The sequence below is a fragment of the Girardinichthys multiradiatus genome, chromosome 24 (genome assembly GCF_021462225.1).
Source record: "Girardinichthys multiradiatus isolate DD_20200921_A chromosome 24, DD_fGirMul_XY1, whole genome shotgun sequence".
Classification (NCBI taxonomy): domain Eukaryota; kingdom Metazoa; phylum Chordata; class Actinopteri; order Cyprinodontiformes; family Goodeidae; genus Girardinichthys; species Girardinichthys multiradiatus.
The window spans coordinates 4,432,005-4,453,181 of NC_061816.1; the positions used below are offsets into that span (position 1 = coordinate 4,432,005).

At 44.4% G+C, this 21,177-nt stretch overlaps 3 protein-coding genes and 1 pseudogene across 5 annotated transcripts in view; 3 read left to right on the forward strand and 1 right to left on the reverse strand.

The window, feature by feature from the left end:
• LOC124861450 overlaps positions 1 to 21,177 on the forward strand; it is a 700,723-nt pseudogene that overhangs the window by 521,270 nt on the left and 158,276 nt on the right.
• The window catches only part of LOC124861512 (protein NLRC3-like), a 737,509-nt gene that overhangs the window by 402,998 nt on the left and 313,334 nt on the right, over positions 1 to 21,177 (forward strand). The window lies entirely within an intron of this gene.
• On the reverse strand, positions 3,972 to 14,998 carry LOC124861473 (inhibin beta B chain-like). The gene is made up of 2 exons (XM_047355268.1): positions 12,593 to 14,998; positions 3,972 to 8,253 (listed from the first exon to the last, which is right to left on the reverse strand). Exons 1-2 carry the CDS (start codon positions 13,002 to 13,004, stop codon positions 7,475 to 7,477), a joined length of 1,191 nt encoding a protein of 396 aa, XP_047211224.1. The 5' UTR covers positions 13,005 to 14,998; the 3' UTR covers positions 3,972 to 7,474.
• LOC124861496 (ras-related protein ralB-B-like) lies at positions 16,229 to 20,853 on the forward strand. Of its 3 annotated transcripts, none has more exons than XM_047355294.1 (6): positions 16,229 to 16,378; positions 17,386 to 17,460; positions 17,658 to 17,829; positions 17,909 to 18,117; positions 20,054 to 20,228; positions 20,308 to 20,853. In XM_047355294.1, the coding sequence occupies exons 3-6, from the start codon at positions 17,716 to 17,718 to the stop codon at positions 20,413 to 20,415; spliced, it is 606 nt and encodes a 201-aa protein (XP_047211250.1). In that variant the 5' UTR covers positions 16,229 to 16,378; positions 17,386 to 17,460; positions 17,658 to 17,715; the 3' UTR covers positions 20,416 to 20,853. The 3 variants fall into 3 exon arrangements, with proteins under 3 accessions (XP_047211250.1, XP_047211251.1, XP_047211252.1); XM_047355295.1 differs by having other exon boundaries at positions 17,661 to 17,829; XM_047355296.1 differs by lacking the exons at positions 16,229 to 16,378; positions 17,386 to 17,460 and having other exon boundaries at positions 17,636 to 17,829.

Here is a 21,177-nt window from a genome sequence, read left to right on the forward strand (position 1 = left end):
TTGGTCCTTCATAAAAACATGAAGGCCAGATTAAAGTTAGCCAGAGAGAAATGTGGACAAAGACCAGGTCTTTCTGATTTTCAGATATTCTGAGGTGACTTGAAATGGGCTGAACGTGTAAGAAACCCCTCTAGCATCCCACAACTGAAAGTCCAATTTAGTTGTTCTTTTTGCTTAGGTTTTAATAATTATAACTGAATTTAATCAAATTAGTTGAAACACACAAAATGCTACTGAATGTGATTTCTTTGAAAACATTTGATGTTATTCTCTAATTATCTTCCAGCTGTGTGTTGAAGACAGAATGCAACAAGCCAGTCTAGTTCAATCAGTCCAATAGCATCTAATTCTGTTCATTTACAACTGATGAGGTTTAATTTGTGGCAGAAAACTGGAAGTTAGGCCTATTGAGACCAAAAACCCAGCCGAATCGAGTTTGTAGCTTTGAATTTGTAAAGCTACATCTGGATGGTTCCAGGTGTGTTTGAAACTTTATTTTAATATGAAACCCAGGGTTGTGATGAAGCTTCATTAGAGTTTGTAGAGGCTGTAGACATGGAGAGATTCCTGCTGCAGAATGTCCAGACACCTTTATTTAGTCATGTGTTTATGACATTTGCTGTTACAAAACTTTATTTGGGATCATTCTGATTGTTTTGACTAATCCGTGAAGAGCTGTTGTTGTGGCTGTGGCTTCTTCTGGAGTGGTGGAAACATTCCCGATGTGACTCACCTTCCAAACTTAGCTCGGCTATGAAGTACCGGGCTCTTAACGCAGGACGCCTACACTGACAGCCGGCGTCTCGGAGATCTGAGGCGCTGTGGGTGAAGTGGAATGCCTCAGGCGTGAGTCAGGAATAAAGCTGTGGGACACAGAGGTGTGGACCAACACCTGAATTCTGCCATAGGAGATGACCCATTAGGGCCACATTTTCTTCTAGAAGACTGTTGAACTGAAAGAAGGTCGCCTGGTCCATTTGATCAACTGAACCAGACAGAATCATTCAAACAGCTTAATTCAGTCCAGTTCAGTTTAGTTAACTGGTGCCAATTCAGTCATTTTAAGTGCTGCACAAACATTAAATTCTACTTTATTTAAACATGGCCCAATTACAAGTGCAGTTCATTCTGTACGGTACCATCTAAGAGCAACAAAGTCTTGTTTATGTTGTTGCTGTCCAGCACCGCACCCAACCCTCAGGAAACCTGGAGTCTCAGAACATTTTAAAAACAACTAAAGCCGAAAATAATGCAGCATTTGAAAAGGTTCTGGAACTCTTTCTTCCCTCCAGGACCACCTGGATCTGCTGGGAGGTGGCGAGCGTGTCACCTCCAGCTGTCGCTGTGATTTAACAACAAGCAGGTGACGACGAGGCTTCAGTGCCTACCTGGAGATGCAAGGTAGATATTATGATCAGTGAGGAACATTCCAGACATTCCTCTGTGGAAACTCAGGAGAGTGAGCAGCAGCGACGCCCTGCAGACAATGTTCCTCTTCCTGGTGCTCCTCATTCTGAGGTTCTGCTGGAGGTCAAAAAGGTCACGGACCTCCACTTACCCAACAAAGTGGGTAAGCTTCCTTCTCTTCCTTCCTTCCTTCCTACCTTCCTTCCTTCCTTTCTTTTTTCTTTCTTTTTCTTTCTTTCTTTCTGTCTTTCTTATTTCCCTCCTTCCTTCCTTCCTGCCCTTTTTCTTTCCACCCTTCGTTCCTTCCTTCCATCTTTCTTCCTTCCTTTTTTCCTGCCTTCCTTCCCTTCTTCTTTCCTTCCTTCCTTCTCTCCTTCCTTCCTTCCTTTCTTCCCTCCTTCATTTCTTCCTTCCTTCCTTCCTTTCTTCATTTCAGCCCCACATATAAAACTCTTTGCAGTGGAAAGCACCCTGAACACACGTTCTCCATGAACAGGGAAGCAGGTCGAATGAACACACGACTATGTCCTGGAAAGACAACATACCTCCCAACCTCAGGACTTTTATCACTGGCTGACATTACACCGAGTTGTGGAATGCAATGAGCTGTGATGAAAGAGAAAGATCTAAATGTGAAATGTTTTTTCTTCATATTTTCACATCCTGAATTCTGCTACCTAAGGTTCCCAAAGATGGCCTCAGGCCCCTCAGATCATTACTTCCAGCTCTTTTACAAAGCAAAAGGTCACAGAACCAGTCAGGAGATGGCTAGATCTGGTCCAGGTTTCTTCACCTCGTGTGTCTGCTGAACCATCAGCTCCATATATCTGCATTTACTCCTCTCCAGGCTTCAGGTACAACCTTGTTAGATATTGTTTAGCTCATGATTCACTGCCTCTCCCTGCCCTGAAACAAATTATATCTGCTTCTTGCAGGCCGTAAATCACCAGGAGGAGCACATTCAGTCCCACTCGGGTCTGTTAATGTTCCTCACGCTGTAGGAACTGTTTACTCCAAGTAAACTTGTGCTGCTGAGCCAGGCCCCACGGCTCTGTTCATTAACATTCCTGGGTTTTGTGGTGTACCTGCCAATGTCGAGCAGCATGACCAAACAGCTCTCGCGTGTCACCTGGCATCACCACAAAGTTGACTCTATAATCCACGGAGCTTCAGCGCCCGCCTGCCACTTTGGGACTCTAAACACCTCTGCCTCTGGGTTCATCGTGAGGAATCTCAGGAGTTTTAGGGGACAGCCCTGCCTGGATGTTTCACTGTTCAAACTGTGGTTCCCCCTAGGACCACTAGATGGTGCATCCAAGAAAAAGACATGTCCCCTTTTCTGAAGATCTAAGCTGAACCACCTTACCTGCCAAAAATCGTTAGAGGTGTTGAGTGTGCAGAAGAAACCATCTGAGGACCCTTATCAGCAGAACAGGAGTCCAACACTTTCACCATTTTTCTCTTCTCGTTTTTCTTTGTTTGCATCTCCGTCTGTCCTCCCTGTCATTCATCTGCTCATCGCCTGTCAGATTAGGAGGAGACATATCGTTTCTCACCACTTGACAAAGCCGGGTCTCCTGCCCGCAGCTTGCACTTCCAGGATTACATTCAGGAGCAATTAGAGACTGACGGGTGTCAGAGTGGCATGCCTCACACTGTCTCATATGTCTGCTTTTCATTTCTCATATTTTATTGTTGTGGATATAAATGTGTAGAGGAGCCACTAATTGCTGCCTCCTCCTTGCAGTCATAACGAATGTGACCCTAAAGATGCAGCTTTGACCCCTGCAGCCATGTTTAGTCATAATTAGGCCTGTTTGGAGTCTTTGTGCTGCAGCAGAGAGGCCTGATCTCACTCAACAACCACTGAGGGAAACCCAGAGCTTCCTCTAAGCCTTAAATCTGAGATGTTGGTGGAATGTGCATATAGGACCTTCTGCGTATGGTCATGGAAGGATTATCCAGCTGTGTAAGCTATACGTAACCAGGGAGGTTGCCATTGTTGTCTCCATAGCTGGGTCATAGGAGCCTCATGCTGAGGGCCTGATTCATTGCTGCAGTACTGGTAGTTGGAGTAATGAAGGAGGATTGCCTCCAAGTTCTTCAGCTTCACCTCAAATCAGCAGCAGGATGGTTAAAAACTGGACACAGTTGGGTGTTCCTACAGGAAGACTCACCCATACTGGTTCTGTGATCGATAAAACAACATTCTGGACCGGCCTTCCCAGAGCTAGACATTTAACCAAACTGGAAATATATAAACTATGTTTAAATGCCAGGTCCGTGCTAGGAAACCAACCAGTTTAAATAATCCACCCCAAAAAATATCTCCTTCCTCTCTGAGTGGCCTTTCATTTCAAGTTGGTCCACAACCCGTCTCCCTCCAGGAGAAGGCTGAACATTCCCATGCTCTTTATACCTGGTCTCCGATGATGAATGGACTGAACCTGCCGAACCACATGAGGCGTATTCTGAGTTCATTTGGATAAAAATCCCAAATGTGAGCTTATTTAACTTTCTGTTCCTCTGCCTTATCTGTAATTGTAAGACACAACAACACAATGTTACAAGTAATAAGAAATTTATTTTCCAACAATTACAAAGAACCAAATATCTGGAAAGCATATTGATATGTTACATGAACTGTACAGGGATCGGATGGCATGTGCTTCAATCTAAACAATTCAAGAGCTAACAGAAACCAAACTAGGAATATTTAAGTACTCTGATGAAAAAATAGGACATATTTAATGTCTAAGTAAAAAATAGAAAAGAGTTTGATCTGTCTATGGACTGATAGTATACCCTGAAACAGTGTTTAGGCCTCTTTTATCTGTCACAAAGTCATTTACAACAAAAACACGACGGCCTCTTTGGTTCCACGATTACATCTGAACACAACTCACTTTGCTCCTATAAAAATAGCTTTTTCATCTTAACTCATGGCAGTTTCTATGCATTTGTTCTCATCTCTACTGGTGCTACTGGTCAGTGCAAATACTCTAACAACAAGTGGCTTTGAAAGGGAGGATGAAGACTAAAGCGGCAGGCGAGGTGGGGGTCGGCCAGGAGGCGTGAGAAGAGCAGATAATAAGCAGGATGTGGAGCGCAGGTATTCATGAATGATGCCTGTGAAATAACAGGTCACTCAATCTGTGTCTTAAAGTGTGTTAGTGTGCTAAGGAAGGAGCTCCGCCGGGACAGAGGCTTTAAAAATCCCTACACAGGCGTCACATCTGGGTCGCAGTTAGCCCCAGGTTTCCATCTTTCAGATGCCGCTTTTATGTTGCCAGTTAAACTTTATTAATAGCTAGGTCAATCTGTGAAAGGCTTCCATTTATCTGTAGAGTCACCTGCCATCATAACTGAAAATGACGTTTAAATCGCCTTTGATTTTCTTTTAAATGTGATTAAAATGTATGTCATTTTACACACTGTGGTAGTAACCCCAAAGCTGGTTGATCAACAGATGTGGCTGCGCCTAGCAATTCTAACTATATGCAGAAATATAGTCTAACAGCTTGTCATAAAACTGTCCATAAAAGAGAAAACAGCAGTTTTAGATGTGAAGGAAAAGGCTAGAGGAGTTTGGTGGTGGACCAGGACCAAAACCAACCAGTTAGCTTTGGAAAAACAGGCTTACCCTCAAATGAACTATCTAAGAATTTATGTTTCACTTAAAACAATTCAATGAACCCCAACAAACAACATGAATGGTACATGGACAGAACCAACATGTCCCTGTGGAGTTCCTCAGGGCCTGATTCTAGTGCCACTCTTTATGTTTTACTCCAACTACAGTGGTTCTTTGAATAAAAATCCCAGCTACAGGAACATGTTGGGATTTTCTGCCGAGAGTGTCATCAGGACTGAATCAGCACATCTTAAATAGATAGACTAAGACCAGTCAGTCCTTATACAATTTCTTCTAGTCTTCAGAGTAATTCTCATGAAGAAAATATTCAATCCAGAGAAGTTGTTTTTTACCTTTAAAACTGGAGAAAATGTCATAATTTAATGAAATGAAACTGTTTTTGTGATTGTTACATTGCTGGATCAACCCATCATGAAGGCACGCATTATGACTTTAGTCATAACTGACGTAGAGGTGTAGATGTTTATCTGGATTATCCAGGAAGAACCTGGATTAATGTTTACACATGGCCTCAGTAGCCAGTGGATCCTCTGAAGACTATTTCAGCTTTATTTGAATGATGAAAGGAAATGATTGATACAATGAATAAGACCATCTAACATGTTGTTGGAGATCTGTTCATTTCTCTTGGTGACACTGAAGGTTCTTTTGGTACCGACTCCAAATGGGTTTCAATAGCTCTGAAGATGAAGCATTGAGGCTCCCTTCAAAAACATTTCCTAAAGCCAACCAGGCTCTTTTTATTCCTTTTCTACCTGTTTCATTCAACACATTGAGTTGTGTTTGGGTTTGGTTACTGGTTTGCCTTCAGCACAGGATCACAGTGTGGCATCTGGCCCAACAGGGTTTGGCACCAGTTCAATGAAATGGTCCTAAACATAAAAGTAAGTTTGCATCTAGTAACTGGTCGTAGATACACACCTCTGCTAGTTAATGCTTTGACGTAAACTTGCCCCTCATCCTAACGTAAAGGTCTGGCAGCACCGACACCTCCAGCCTGGGAATGTTCCTCCAACAGAAAATGATCCAACATGTTGTGTTTTTGTCCAGGAAAGGATACCATTAGATTCTTCTACCAGGGCCTCCAGCCTGATCCCGACCCACCTCTGCCTGCCACTCTCACGTTTCAAGTATGGGCTGGAAGTTTGTCACTATTTTAGTTGAGCTTGTTCGTCATATGGGTACCTTCTACATTTTGCATAGGTCATGCGGCACTTTCGAAGGACTGTGGCCAGTGATGAAGCACCACTAGGGGCTTTTTAAAGGCAAATCACTCTGCAAGTGCTTTAAAAGTGTGCGTCTGGGGGTGCAGACCTGCACCGAACTGAATATGGCAACTTATAATGAGGCTTAATAAGAAAGAAACATGAGGTTTCCTCTGATGTCTTTAAGTGCTGATTACAAGGAGATAGATATATTTGTTGGACAGAAGCGGTTTGTAACATTAAGGATGAATGTTTTGGCGGACTGAGCCACAGCCTTCTGTTTGTGTTGAGTACAAGAAAATATCATCTGGATTTGACTGACCGGACTGTCCTTAACTTGGTTCCACAAAGTTATCACCTCCAAGAATATCCAGCCTTGTTTCCTGGACTCATAGCCAGCAACAGGTCAGTGAAGGATTAGAGAACCCCAGACTGTAGAGGTTCAGTTAAAGGATGACAACTTAGATGATTAACCGGGTAGGTTGGCAATGCCAATTAATGCCAAGTAAGATTAAATCTAAAAACTCTTAATTTTAGGGTTCAGGCAACTTTTAGGTGCTTAGAAACCTCTCGATTGTCAGCATCTATCACATGTTAGCAAATAATTCAAGCATTGGCTGTACTATACTTCAGTCTTCTGGTGTATCACCTCTTACTTCTATTGCTCTTTGGAGAATGATTTTGTGGATTTGAGCACAGATGTGTAGAATCTGTGGTTCTGTTTGAGAAATAGTCCAGTTTCTGTGGCATGATAGAAGACAATAAGGCCAGAAGTGCTGTAGGTTGGCAGAAGTTACACCAATAGTGTCTGTTCCAACTTTAAGTGTAGAAAAGAACATGTTTGACTGATACAAGGCTCTTCACACCTCCTTTGGAGATGTTTTCCTTGACTCAAATAACGTGATTATACTGCTGCCTGAAAGGCTAGATACACCAATCCGTCCTCACACTCTTGGAGATATCTACTGAGGAGCTGCAGGAGCTGATTGTTTGCCAGGTGGATCAGATTTGAAAGATTGGACAGAAAATATAGCAACAAACATAAATATATATACAAGCTTTTGTGCAGGCATGCGAGTTTGTGTGGATGAGGATGAATGTGCTCGTGTTCTCCACTGTTCATAAATATTCTGTTTTTATAATCACTTTCTGCTGTAAAGTCGTTAATCTGCTGAGTTCTGGAGTTAAATTAACAGGAAGAAAAGAGTCAGGCGCAGCCGCACTCGTCCACGATCATGTTGGGAACGTCCCGCTTCACGATGTTGTACTCGTCGTCGAAGTACAGCATGGACATGGTGCTGAGCTTGGTGGGGATGCAGCAGGAGTTCATGGAGCCAGGGCTCATCCCCCTCATGCGGTACTGGTTCACCACGGCCGTGTGAAAGGACGAGGCTGAGCCAGGGACGCCTGCCATGTAGGCCGGGCAGTTTCCCTCGCAGTAGTTCCCAAAGTATCCCGACGGCGCGATGATCCAGTCGTTCCAGCCGATGAGCCGGAAGTCTATGTAGAACTGCTGCCGGCAGCACAGGTTGCTGCTGCCGTCGCACTCCAGGCCTCGCTTCCGGATGCGGTGCTTGCTGTCGGCCTGCCTCACCCGCACCACCAGGAAGGGCCGGTGGGATTCGTCGTTCAGGTTCATCAGAACCGGCACAACGCCCTCCGCCTCGCAGCCTTCGCAGCGAACGTCCAAGTTCTGCCGCCTGTCATCATTTTTTTCAAACACCAACCGGATGGCGTCTGTGAGCGAGAAGGTGTGCCAGCCGCTGCGCCTCAGCTCCACCCTCTTCTCCACCAGGTCCCACCTGCTGCCGAGGCCCGGCTCCTGGTAGTACACCTTCACCGTCACTTTCCGCTTCCCGCGCACCTCAGAGGTGGACGGCAGCAGCTTGAAGTAGAGCCAGAGGGTGGCCTGGGTCACGTGGAGGTTCTGGTTGCCCTCGTTGGAGATCAGGAAGAACAGGCTGGACTTGGAGGTGACCAGATCATCTGAGGAGCACAAGAAGAGCACATCAGTGAGGTTTGGGAACAAATGGTAGAACAGTTGAGTCAATGACGACTTTCTGCCAGGTGTTGGTGTCCCTGAAAGGACACGTCCATCACAAACTGTTTATTGTTGATGGTTGTTCTGATATGTCACTGGTTCCCAGCAGTGGAACCTTTATTTTAAGGATCTAACCAGAATGACGCTTTTCTGGAATGAAAAACTTCTATAAACCGTTCCAGACTACAAACAGGACTACTGCCTCCTACTGGCAAACACCAATATGTCAATGAGGACAGCTACCTAAGCAAAAACAGTTGACTTTCATCAATAACAATGCAGTTTTAGTTGGGATCATTGGGATTAATCCAGTTATTCTGTTCGAGGTCGGTACTGATTGGTACTCGTTCAGGTGGGGCTGAGTTTGTGGGAGGAAAATGCAAACCGTGGTCAGAGGGCAACACATACAAATGGGACATTTAAAATGGCCGATTAATCTAACAGCTGTGTTTTTGGACTGTGGCAGGAAAAGAAAGCCCATGAGAAGAACATGCTAAGTTCATGGAGAAAGAACCCAGGACCTCCCAGCATTGACCCAATGTTGCTGAGCCCAGCCCTGCTGGACGGTACCACAGATTAGCGCTGAAACTGAAACATCAGAATCAGCTTTATTGCCAAGTTCCTGCATACAAACAAGGAATTTGACTCCGGTACACTTTGCTCTTTTGTTCTGTTTTTGCATTACAAAATATACAAATTTACAATATACAATATACACATATCTAATAAAAAAGGTGCATTTGCAACATCTGGATGCTGTTGTTTTGTCCTCTATTGAATGTTCATCAGAGAAACAACCTGGGGGAAGAAACTGTCTCTGTGGCGGCTGGTTTTAGTGAACAGTGCTCTGTAGCGGCGGCCTGAAGGTAAAACTCTAAACAGTTTATGTGCAGGGTGTGTGGGGTCTGCAGAGATTTTAGCAGCTCTTTTCCTGACCCTAGACCTGTATAAGTCCCGGATGGAGGGAAGGTCAGCTCTGATTATTCGTTGCAGTCTGGACCTGTCCTGTTTTGTGGATGATCCAAACCACACATAGTAGGTTCCAATGCATTTTGTGCTTCTTGCCTTTCCTAAAGTACTTTGCTTGAACTGTTTCACATTTTATCACAATAAAAACACAAACATCAGTTGATTTCATTAGGACTTTATGTGACAGATGAACCAGCAGGGCTTCATGCAAGGCTTTATCTGCGGAGGAGAACTAGTTCTGCATGTCATCCTGAACAACCCACCCCCATTGTGATGCATGGTGGTGGCTGCAAAACATAAAGTCAAAGCTACAAGGGGATGGTTTAGATCAAACTATTCATGTGTTTGAATGGCCTAGTCAAAGTCCGAACGTAATAAGCTGGCCCATCACATAAGATACACTGAAGTTTGTGGTTGTAAAGTGACAAATGTCACATTTAAAACCCAAAATAGCCTCAGTAGGAGGTTTGTATCTTTACTGTAGGAGGCTGAAAGGTCATTTAGGTCATGGAAACTTCATAGACTTTGGAAACCAGCTGGAGCAGAAGCATCTTCGTGTTTCACCACCGATTTCTGCACAATCTGGAAATGTGAGGGAGATTTTCACCAGAATAAATCGTGGGAGCTGTGGTGAGAAGCCTCTTCGAATTAACAGCCTGAGATGATGTCTCCTTTTTTCCAACATTTACTCCTCATTTGTCCTCCAGAAGGTCAGAAAGCTCTTTGTTTTACTGCATGCGGACCAATGCTGAGCAGGAACGTGGACATCTGAATCAGTCCATCTGTAGGTGAAGCACTTGGCTCAGGTGACTGACAGCTGTCAGGTGGGCACGATGGGAGGAATTCCTCAGGTCTGTACTTCCTGAACTCTGGGTGATGCCGACCAGAAGGGATTCAGGATGACATTTCATGGAACGCCATGTTTTCCCAGGAAGCAGCCTGGGGCTTCAGAGAGCTATCTGCAGGTTGCAACAGAACCCAGATGTTTGAGGGTCAAACCTGTGCATTTACCTCATGCATCTGTGAGTCAGCAGGGCTGCAGAGTCAAAGCCAGAGAGCAGACTGACTGTAGGTGCAGATAGAAACACTCTCTGCTGCATGAGAAGAAGCTGCAGAAGACAATCAGTCCAAGATGCCTTTTAGCCTACTGTCTGTCAGATAAAGATCTGAGGTAGTCCAACCACATCTTTCTGTCTCACTACACGCATATCGTTGCACACTGCAGCCTTTTCAGCAGGATTCTTCACATGAAGCAACATCTTTGACCTTCTGATGGTTGATCCTGCTCAGTCACAGCAGCTCAGTACATTTAAAGAAGCATTTTTCATCTCCGAGAGTTAAAGCTTAATGTTCTCTTAGTTTCTCCAAAAAACATTTAGTTTCTTTCTGTTGTAAAAACTAAATTCCTGCAATTGAACTTTGCGGAAACATTTTAGGCCTGACAAGGTCTTTGTTCTGCACAGCAACGTGAGCATCAACCCAAGATAACTGAACTCTCTACATTTCCATAAAACTACAACAAGGAAATTGTGAAAATTACCAACAAACATTTGAATTTCTCTGATTTTAAATCCAAACGGTAAACATCTGAGATTTCCTGACATCTGCTCTTTTCTTCAGGTCTTTCTGCAGTCTTCAGGTAAACTGAAGGGAGTGCATGCACATTTTCTCTCTAACAGAAGTAGAAAATAGGTTTTGCAGCAGAATATTGAAGCGTATCCATGGCGACTCGGGCAGAAGTGATTCAAACAAAAAAGTTTTCTCCTCATTTCTGATCAGATACATTCATCAATGGAGAAAACTCGTCCACCGGCACCAAACCAGCATCTTCCGGCAACGTTTGTTTTCCTGACTGAGGTTGTAGGTCTTTCTCTCTCTCTCTCACACACACACACACACACATACACACACACACACACACTAAGGGGTTTTTACAGGCTGCCAAGCTGCAGGATTCAACCCGTCACTCAGCATTCAGGCAACACAACAACCCAAAACAAAACAACGCCGATTCACAGATCAGCTCAGATCCTGCAGCGGGGACGGAGGAGACCCGGGCAGGTGCTGCTGCTGATCATTTTAAGCCTCTTCAGGGAGAAACTGCGGCCCAACCCCAGCTCAACCCGCTGGCAGCCGCTCAGAAGCTGCCTGCCAGTTGGCTGCTCTGCCTTGGAGGTGGAAGATCCTCAAAGAGAAACATCTGAAGCTGAAAAGGCTCCCAGCAGGCTGCACACTGCAGCCAGCAGCAAGAGAGGAGCTGCAGGAGCTCAGGATGGAGGGAGAAGTTCCTGACTTTCTCAGGTGCTCTGAACGCACCGGCCCATTCTGAGAAAACCTCTAAGAGGGAGTTGATCTGGACCAAAGCAGCACTGGTTGCATTGTGGATTCTGGCCTGAAAACTATATTTCTTTCGGAGTCAGCAGCACATTTTTAAAGACTGTAAATGCAAGAACCACCAAACCTGTAAAATACTCTCAGACTTTGATCCCATGAAGAAGATTTCACATTTTAGACTCTGTTTGGAACCTGATTTACCAGCTTTACAGGTTTTAATCACTAAAACAAATGTTCCACTGGGGTAAAAGCTGCAGAGAAACCCTCATGGTCCAGAGCCATCTTAGAAACTGAACTCACAGGACATTTCACATTTTAAGACTCTTGTTGATTCATCTCCTGGATAAGCTAAAGGTTTATGTTCTGTCACAGAAACAACTGCATTCAATTCTCATCCTAAAGGAAAATCTAAATTTATTTGTGGCTTTTTTGGGTGAAAGCTGCCTTTGTTATGGCTTTAGGTTGTGTGCATTCAGATGTTTGATGACACTGAATGCAACAACAGCTCCACAAGAACCTTTGATTTGATCCTAGAATCGAAATTTCCCGTTTTTTGACTGTTTGGCTCCTGATTTCCCTGCTGTTCAAGTCAAATGTTGCATTTTTACCACCGAACCTAATGTTAAACAGCTTGTTAAAGCCTCACGGTGTCTGAGAGATGGATTCCTGTCAGAGTTTTGGATTAAACCTCATAAACTCGACAGGAACCTTAGAAACTGGTTCGAGGAAGAACCCGTCATGTTTGGCTCCTGATTTACCAGCTACTCTTGTCAAATAGTGAGTTTTGATCGCTGGAACAAAAGATCTGCAGCTCTTTCTGCGTGGAGGCTGCATTCAGTCAGAGCTTTGGATTAAATGCATGCTCATGTTCTCTAATCCTCTTTGTCTCAGACACAACAAACATGTTCAGAGTGATCCAACACGGTCTGAGCCGCAGATCGCTGCTCTAAACCCAGAAGAAACTGTAAACTGAGCGCTGACCTTTCTCTGCAAAGCTGATGATCTCGGAGCTCTCCTCCAGCACCTCGTTGCTCATCGGGTGTCCGTCCAGGTTGGGGATCTCCACCCGGCCGTCCTCGCGCAGCTTCCCCGCGTGCAGCTTGCGCAGCGCCGTCACCATCGCAGCCCTGGGCACCGGGTGCGTGATGTTGGGCCGCTCCCGCAGCTGCAGTCGGCTCAGGATGTGCCTCTTCACCGCCTCCAGGAAGTCTCCGTCCACGCGTCCGGACTCCGGGTCCTCCAGGTGAGCAGAGGCGGCGCAGGACGCGCAGGACTCTGGCTGCGCCCCCGCCTCGGCCTCGGGCGCTTCGCTGCAGCGGGTGGAGAGGACGCACGCCACGAGCAGAGCCAGTCGGAGGAGACAGTTAGTCATTTTCTGATTGAGTGGAATCATTGGGGGGAATCAGTGATCCATGCGCTCTGACGCACTGAAGCAGCTTCTCTCCCAGATGTGGGTCTTCTATTTAAATTACATCCTAACAAAGATCCTCAAGAACCGGACAGAATATGGAGTCCGCTCTGATGTTGGCCCTGACGTCAGCCTGAACCCACTTCCAGGTGTCCTGTTAACATATTCCTCACAGGGAGCGGAGCCGCGTCCTGCCGTAGCATCCTTCCAGTCCAGAACCAAAGACCAGCCTCTAAATGTTCACACCGGATCTGCTGGACACCTCCAGTCTGCTGCGGAGAGGAACATCAACATGAACAGGAGGAACACCAGGGAGCGCACAGATGAGGCTTTCCATCCTGGCGTGCGTAAAACTAGAGCCTCAACAAGCTGAAAACTTTTATATAGAGCTGAGAGAAGGAGGGGGCACCGGGGTGAGAGGGCGGGGCCAATCCGAGGAGAGAGAGAGATGACTGAGCTACTCATCTGAGGCATGTCTGCAAATGTTATCTGGTGTTAGGATGTTAGAAATCAAGAAAACACTCATTTACCGAACCTTTTCCATGTTTTATTATATTATAACCAGAAACTGGAATGTATTTAACCACAGAGACCAACATGCATTAATGAGCCAAAAATCTTACCCTGCACATCAACCCAAACACACAGCCACAGTGAAGCATGTTGGTGGCAGCATCATTCTGTGGGGAGGCTTTTATTCAAGGAAAGGGTCGCCGGACCAACAGAACATAGAGCACAGTTCAGAAGCAGATGGAAAATGATACGCGATGGTCAACATGTTTTACGCAAAACCTGACAAGTGTGGAGTGCATCCATCCGTCAGGCAACTAGAAGCAAATGATCAGATCTAAGAGATCTGGAGGAAACGTACCGGAGGTCAGGCAGGTATGCAGGAGCCCACCTTTCAGGGACTTATGGGTAATCACTTCTAAAACCAGCAGGGAGTCGGTGAAGGGAGGCGAGCTCTGAGGAGACATGTTCATGTTCAGAGACGAGCTTCACTCTAGATAAAAGTTCAAAAAATTATCGTTTTACTAGAGAACTGATCTGTTTCTCACTGTTAACTGTTTCCAGGCATTATCTGAGTCCTGACTGCCACTTGATTTATGATCAATCTTCAGATTTAGACCCAGAAATATACAAAAAGTGACTAAAATCTGTGAAAATGAGCCTAATTCATCATATAACCCTCTAAAAGAAGACGATCAGCCTCAAACTGGGCTGTTTTGTCCTATTTCTGTTATTTTTACAGTTAAAGGTCAGAAACACCAATAAAACACAGAAGGTGAATCCAAAAACTGAATCCAAATATCCAAATGAGTGTTTTCCTTGCAGTCAAATGATCCAGCAGCTTGTGCCAATGGGAACGCCACGCTCATCCAGACATTTGTTAGTAAAAACTGAGAACCAAATCAAGCTGCTTTAACCTCTGACCTTCCACATGGAGGTTATTACAACCCAGCGGCATGCAAACAGCTCTGGGTTTGTTTTTCCTTCCTCCGATGCTTCTGCTGGACCCACTGAGCATGGTCAACACAGCATCTGAATGAGGGATTCTGCTGGACGGAACATGTGGAGAAAATGAGGCAGAGCACAGATTCAAGAAGGAATGAAATGGCGCCATCTCTGGTCCGGCATCTGGAACTACACACAGGAACCTGGAGGGGAAAATAAGGTGAAGCTTTGATGGATTTTAGTTCTTTTATTATTAATTCGTTCATTATTTAACTTGTTTAACATCAAGTTTGTATTTTATTTTTTTTAATTAAACATAATTTTGAGAAAATAAAATGAAAATTAGAATCTGTCATTTATATCAATTTATTTTTGCTTCATTTTATTTCACTTTAGGTCATTTTATACGAATAAAAACATAAAATTTGATTTTATTTGAAATCATATAATATATGTATTCAATTTAATGTAATTAAACGTAAGTATTTCTGTAAATTCTTATATTACTAATTTTTATTAATTCTTTCTCTTCCAGTTTTTTTGTTGTATTGTATTAAAAAAAATTTCTTGCTGTTTTAATAAAATGTGATGATATTCAGAAACATTTTACTGATAGAGCATATATATATATATAGAATATAAGACACTTTTTTGTTCAGTATATAATTCCACATGTGTTTTTTCATAGTTTTGATGCCTTCAGTGTGAAGCTACAATATTCATAGTCATGAAAATAAAGAAAACTCTTTGAATGAGAAGTTGTGTCCAAACTGTATGTATATATATATATATATATATATATATATATATATATATATATATATATATATATATATTCGTACATGTATATATAGTTTGGAGTTTTGTTAACTCATTAGAATTAACAGGATTCATAAAAACTAATGTTCTTTATGCCTGTTAGATGGAGAAGGGGTGTGAATACTATATGAGGTAGTGTATTTGAGAAGGTTGGGTAAATAATCTTACAGTTGTATATAAGCAGTTGTTCCTGTTTATATAATTAGTTTGTATTATTTCTGTTGCATTCTGATATAAATGTGAGAAATGTCTCGATGTTTTCATTTTTCAATTTTGGTCTGAAATAAAAATAAATCATTCATAATTACATTTTATTTGATTTCATATAATTTATTTGATTTTGCTTAATTCAATTCATATTCAATTTTATTTCACATACACGTTTTTTATTTTAACTTAAAAAGACATGCATACTTTTAACAGATCAAATTAAAAGAAGAATGTAGGATTACAGTTTTAAAAGAGATATATATGATAATATTATGTTAAATTTAATTTGCGTTATTTACATTAAGACGTTTTAGTTCAATTTATTTGACCTTGATGTTTGTTTTTAGTTAACAGCATTTGAAAGAACTTTGTATAGTTTTATTGTATCTTATGATGTATTATTTTTCGTGGTGAACCTTATTATGCATAATTTATTTGTATTTTATGTGGTTTTATCACACTTGATTACTTTTTGACCAAAAGGAATTCCGTGACATCACATCCTGTTAATGTCATCCGCGTCCATCAGAGAAGGGTGAGAGAGTAAGATGTCTCACTACACTTTGAATTGTATTCCTTGTAAGTCCAGTAATTCCGTTTGACTTCACAGTTCTTACATGTCGCTGTGTTTTAAGCAGCACTATGAGGAATATTTGTTAATATCCGGGAGATTAGACTCGTTGTTTTTTTGCTATAGTAATTCCGGAATGTATGAATCCTCGCTCGGTCACATTCTTTCCTCAGAGGACTCATCTTCGCAGATATAGACAATCTGCGCAGGTCCGGGTAAAGGTGGGGCGTTCAGTCTGATGATCAACTTGTAAAAGTTTTCCGAGGCGTTTTTTTGAGAGGACGGCAGGAAAACGCATCAGGAGGTGAGTTCACCGAGTTTATCCGGTTCGTTCCTGTCACTATCAGGCTGTCGGTACCGCAGAAATACGCGTTTAACGGTCCGCTTTCACTGAAGTCCCCCCTGAGGGCAGAAGCTGTTATCTGTTGCTGCTTAACTGATTAGCCAACACAGGGCGCTAACTGACCGTGAAAGGAGCCAATAGGAGCCTACGGAGGGGAGTTCCGCTGGCAGCCTGAGCCAATCAGAGGCGCCGCTGCGGCTGAAGGCGGGAATGTGTAGCAGAATGTTTAGTATGTTGGAGAAACTGGTTTCCAGCTGGAGGTTCAGAGAGGAAGCTGAGTGTCGACACGGTTACTGATAGTTCCTGCTTCTGCTCTGCTTCACCAGCACTGGTCCCCACTGACACCACTGATCAGGTCAAATGAGTTATTCCACAGCAGCTCTTTGTCACAGATCACTCTGGCTCAGCCCGGACCAGAACCATGGCACCAGAACCTTTACTTGAACCTGTAAACACGAGTCTACTGCAAGAACATTACCGTTTAGTTCTCCAGGAACTTGTTCTGATGACACCAGTAAAAAGTGAAGTGGGTCATTCCACGGCAAAGCTATGTCACAGAGAGCAGCAAGAACCCAAACCTCTGTGGGACCCAGCAGCACTTTTCCTCCACAAGAACTCTCATCAGGAACTAGGAACTTCTCAAGAAGTTCTAATGCACCAGTGCCTGCCACACGGTGACCCGTTCTTTTTAGTGCTGCCCTTTAGTGCAGCCAACTGCTGCCGATGTTAAGCAAGCTCTGCGCTGGTGGGAACGTTATTCTCTGGGTGGAGATGATCCAGAACTTTTCTCCAATGCGGCAGAACCTCTGGTTGGTGAAACAAGACCAGGATTTAAATGCAGTCAGTTTTCAAATCAAGCCCCGGGATTTCTGCGCTCCTTTGAGTCAGTGTTTGAAAGTAACGAGTAAAGTTTAATCCGGAGGTTTTTCTGGGCTTCATATTTAACTCTCTGGGTTTTTTTTCTGTAGGAACTTTCCCAGGAACTACGCTGAAGGCTCATTTCAACCATCGGCTTCCAGGAGGTGGAAACTGCTAGAGAGCAGGTAGATGATGCGTGTTTGACTAAATGAGGGCATTTTAGTTCCCTGTGCAGTTCTGTTCCCTTAAATCCGTTTGAAGAACTGACCCGATCAGCGTGACCCGTTTAGTGGAAGCTGGAGGGGTTAAAATGCTGTGATCTTTACCTCCAAAGCAACCACTTCTCTATTTTTGTCTCTGGTTTCCACCCCGGTGGTCTCAGCAGGACCTCCAGGACCCGGGGCAGAGCTGTGAGGCGCTGGTACCGACCCAGACCAGTCATGTCCTCTGGTAAGAACAAGAACCAGACCTCACTGGTCCTCCACAAGGTGATCATGGTGGGCAGCGGCGGCGTTGGCAAGTCGGCGCTCACCCTGCAGTTCATGTATGACGAGGTGAGCCTCTTAGACGGGACTGCATTTCCCAGAATCCCTCTGCTTCCCTGTCGCTTGTTAATCCGGTTTGTGTCGGCAGTTTGTGGAGGACTACGAGCCCACCAAGGCCGACAGCTACAGGAAGAAGGTGGTTCTGGACGGCGAGGACGTCCAGATCGACATCCTGGACACGGCAGGACAGGAGGACTACGCTGCCATCAGGGACAACTACTTCAGGAGCGGCGAGGGATTCCTGCTGGTCTTCTCCATCACGGAGCACGAGTCCTTCACGGCCACGTCAGAATTAAGGTCCATGTTCTGGACGTCTTTAGTCATCCAGATAATTAACCAGGGTTACAATCCTGCAGCAGTTTTATTGGTGCCAGTTGTTCTGAGTGCATCCACCCTAAATATATATCAAAATAAGGGTTACCACGGCAACGTCGTTGTGAAAAACCACCCCCTGATGTCTAATAGGAATGAACAGGAACAGATCTGGGAACGTAGCTGGGTGTAAACCAGCAGGTACCATCAAGATGTCACCAGGAGGTTTGCTGCTGTGGTTCTAAATCAGTGTGTTGAGAGGTTCTCCCTCCCAGGACCTGGAGAACAACCTACGTTCTTCTGTTCTTGCAGCTTGGTCTCAGGGAGGGAGGGATCTGTGAGGACTTCCTGTGAAGTTCTGGTCAGAAAGAGCTTTGTTCCTGCCACCTCGGGTAGAAGAACAAGCGTCTCTGTTCTGGTGGAGTGTTTGCGGGCCTTCAGCTCCCTTTATCTTCAGCCCCGTCTCAGAGATGTTATCCTGCACATGTAAAAAATCCTAACCAGGTAGCTTGAGTCACCTGTGTGTGGCGCCTCCGTCTGACTCCTTAAAAATCCTCCTGCTTTGACTCCTTGGTTCTTTTGTTTTGGGTCCTGCAGCCTCTAGAACCTCCTTCAGTACCATGGATTCCCAGCAGTGGGTTTCTCACATCGTTGTGGAGAAGTTCTGGTCCACTCTGCTGTCCAAAATTGGTTCAGTACATTGAGGTTCTTCACAGCTGTTTGACGGTCCCACCACAGCAGTCCAATCAGGTTGAGGTCTGGACTTTGACTAGACCATTATGACTCCTAGATTCTGTTCTTGTTCAAACATTCTGTTGTCTGAACAACAACTCTGGTCCCAGGTTCTGACTTTAAGGCGGGGAAGTAAACAGGAGAGGGAGCCCGCCTTGATCCATCAGGTTTCAGCACCAGAACCACCCCAGTAGGAGTGAAAGGAGTACCTTACTGGGTCAGACCTGCACCGTTTAACTTCTAATGGACCCAGCTCTGTGTCCCTTCCCATGTGGTGCCTGCTCCACGGTCAAAGGTCACTAAGCCTGTCAGATGGTTCTGGTCTGTTCTTCCACCTGCTTTTAGATGTCTGGAGGCTCCCTGCTCTGGATCACTTACAGAACCAGAGTCCGGCCAACGGAAATGATTGACGCTGAGCTCAGGTCCAAGCTGCACAGCAGAAAACCTGGGCCCTCTGGACCCCTACTGGTCTGGAAAAGTCTGGCATTAGAACTTTATCGTTTCCACGTCTGGAGACGTTTGGACCGATGGAAAGTGAGTGAGATAAAGATCAGAATTTGTGGAGAAATGAAAGCTCAGATGACGAGCTTTAGTTTCATCACAGCTTGAGTTGTTTTATTCGTTGATCATTTGAGTTTTTGAGTTACGGATTAAACTGAAAAACTTTACTGCTGTTAAACTGGACCCGAGGTTCTTGAACTGGGCTTGGTTTACATGTCAAACAAAAGGGAGAAAGGAAGAAATAGGGTCATAAAGTTAATTGTGAAGGTTCTGTCTGTAATCCAGTCCAGATTTCTCCAAGTGTTGTAGACCGTAAGGGATCTGAGTTTGTCGAGAGGCCCAGAAAATAGTGAACTGGTGCTCTAGCTCACACATTCTGGCAGAACTTTACGTAAAATTAGACAAACGCAACGCAGACTGCCAACAGAGATCAGTCCGGGTCGACTCAGCTGAGCTCCTCAGCAACATGTGCTTCTGGGGAAAGAGTCGTCACAAGGGACTGATCAACCAATCAGAAGTGGACTTGGGGTAACGCCAGGGCTCTGCAGCGTTGGCAGATGAAAAATTGATTCTTTGGGGGTTCTTGGGCTCTAAACGGTTTGTTGCATTTTTAGACTTTTTATAAGAACTCTGCTGAGACAAGATCTGCAGAATATTAACTGGGTCTCCCTCCTGTGTTTGGTCTCAGGGAGCAGATCCTGCGGGTGAAGGAGGAGGAGGCCATCCCGCTCCTCCTGGTCGGGAACAAGTCGGACCTGGAGGACAAGCGGCAGGTCAGCGTGGAAGAGGCGGCGGCGAAGGCCGGCGAGTGGGGCGTTCAGTACGTGGAGACGTCGGCTAAGACCAGAGCCAACGTGGACAAGGTGAGCGCCAACGGCATTAAGGTTAAACCGGGCCAGTCGACCCGAGCGCTCACTGATCTGTCCTCCATCCGTCCTGCAGGTCTTCTTCGACCTCATGAGGGAAGTCCGCAAGAAGAAGATGTCCGAGAGCAAAGACAAGAACAAGCCGAGCAGCGTGGGCAAGAGAAGGAAGTGCTGCGTGCTTTAGGTGGATCGGAGCGCGCTCAGACAGACTGAAGCACAAACATCCGAAACGTACCGACTCTCACTTCCAGCTTCTCCAGCTTCCTCTTTCTGTGGAGACAGAGCTGAAGCTCAGCTGTCTGAGGAACCTCGGTGTTATTTATCGCTCTCCTCACATTCCTCACTCACTTTAAAACACTCGTCCTCCTGAACCCGCCTAGAATCAAGCTTCACGGTGGATCTGCTCTCTAATCACCTGCATGGTTCTCCTCTGTGGAGGAAACACACCTTCTCACTCCAGCAGATGGAAACTGTTTTACTCTAAAGGGAATTCAGGGTTCTAAGCTTTTCTGTAGGAAACAAATCCAGCTTGTTGTTCTAGTTGTTTTCCAGCACATCCTGCTGAGCTTGTTACTGTTTGCTGCACAACAATCTGATTAAATCAAACTCTGTTAGAAAACCACTTTTCTGTTTAATTTCACCTCAGAATCAACTCTGGTTCAAAGAAACATCCAAATACTTCCAAATGTACACGTATTTATCACAGAGCATGAACAATATGGTCATTTATATTTATAATTCACTGCGTTATAACTCAGGTATTATAGAGAGTTCAAGAATGGCTTTCTATAAAATGTCAAATAATTAAATAAATAAAAAAACAAACTGATAAACAATACATTAAAAGGTCAATTATTAATAGGATCTGTTTATAAAGAATAAAATGATTAAAAATAGAAAAAATGACACAAAGTTTAATTAATAATAAAATTAAGATGAAGCAGAA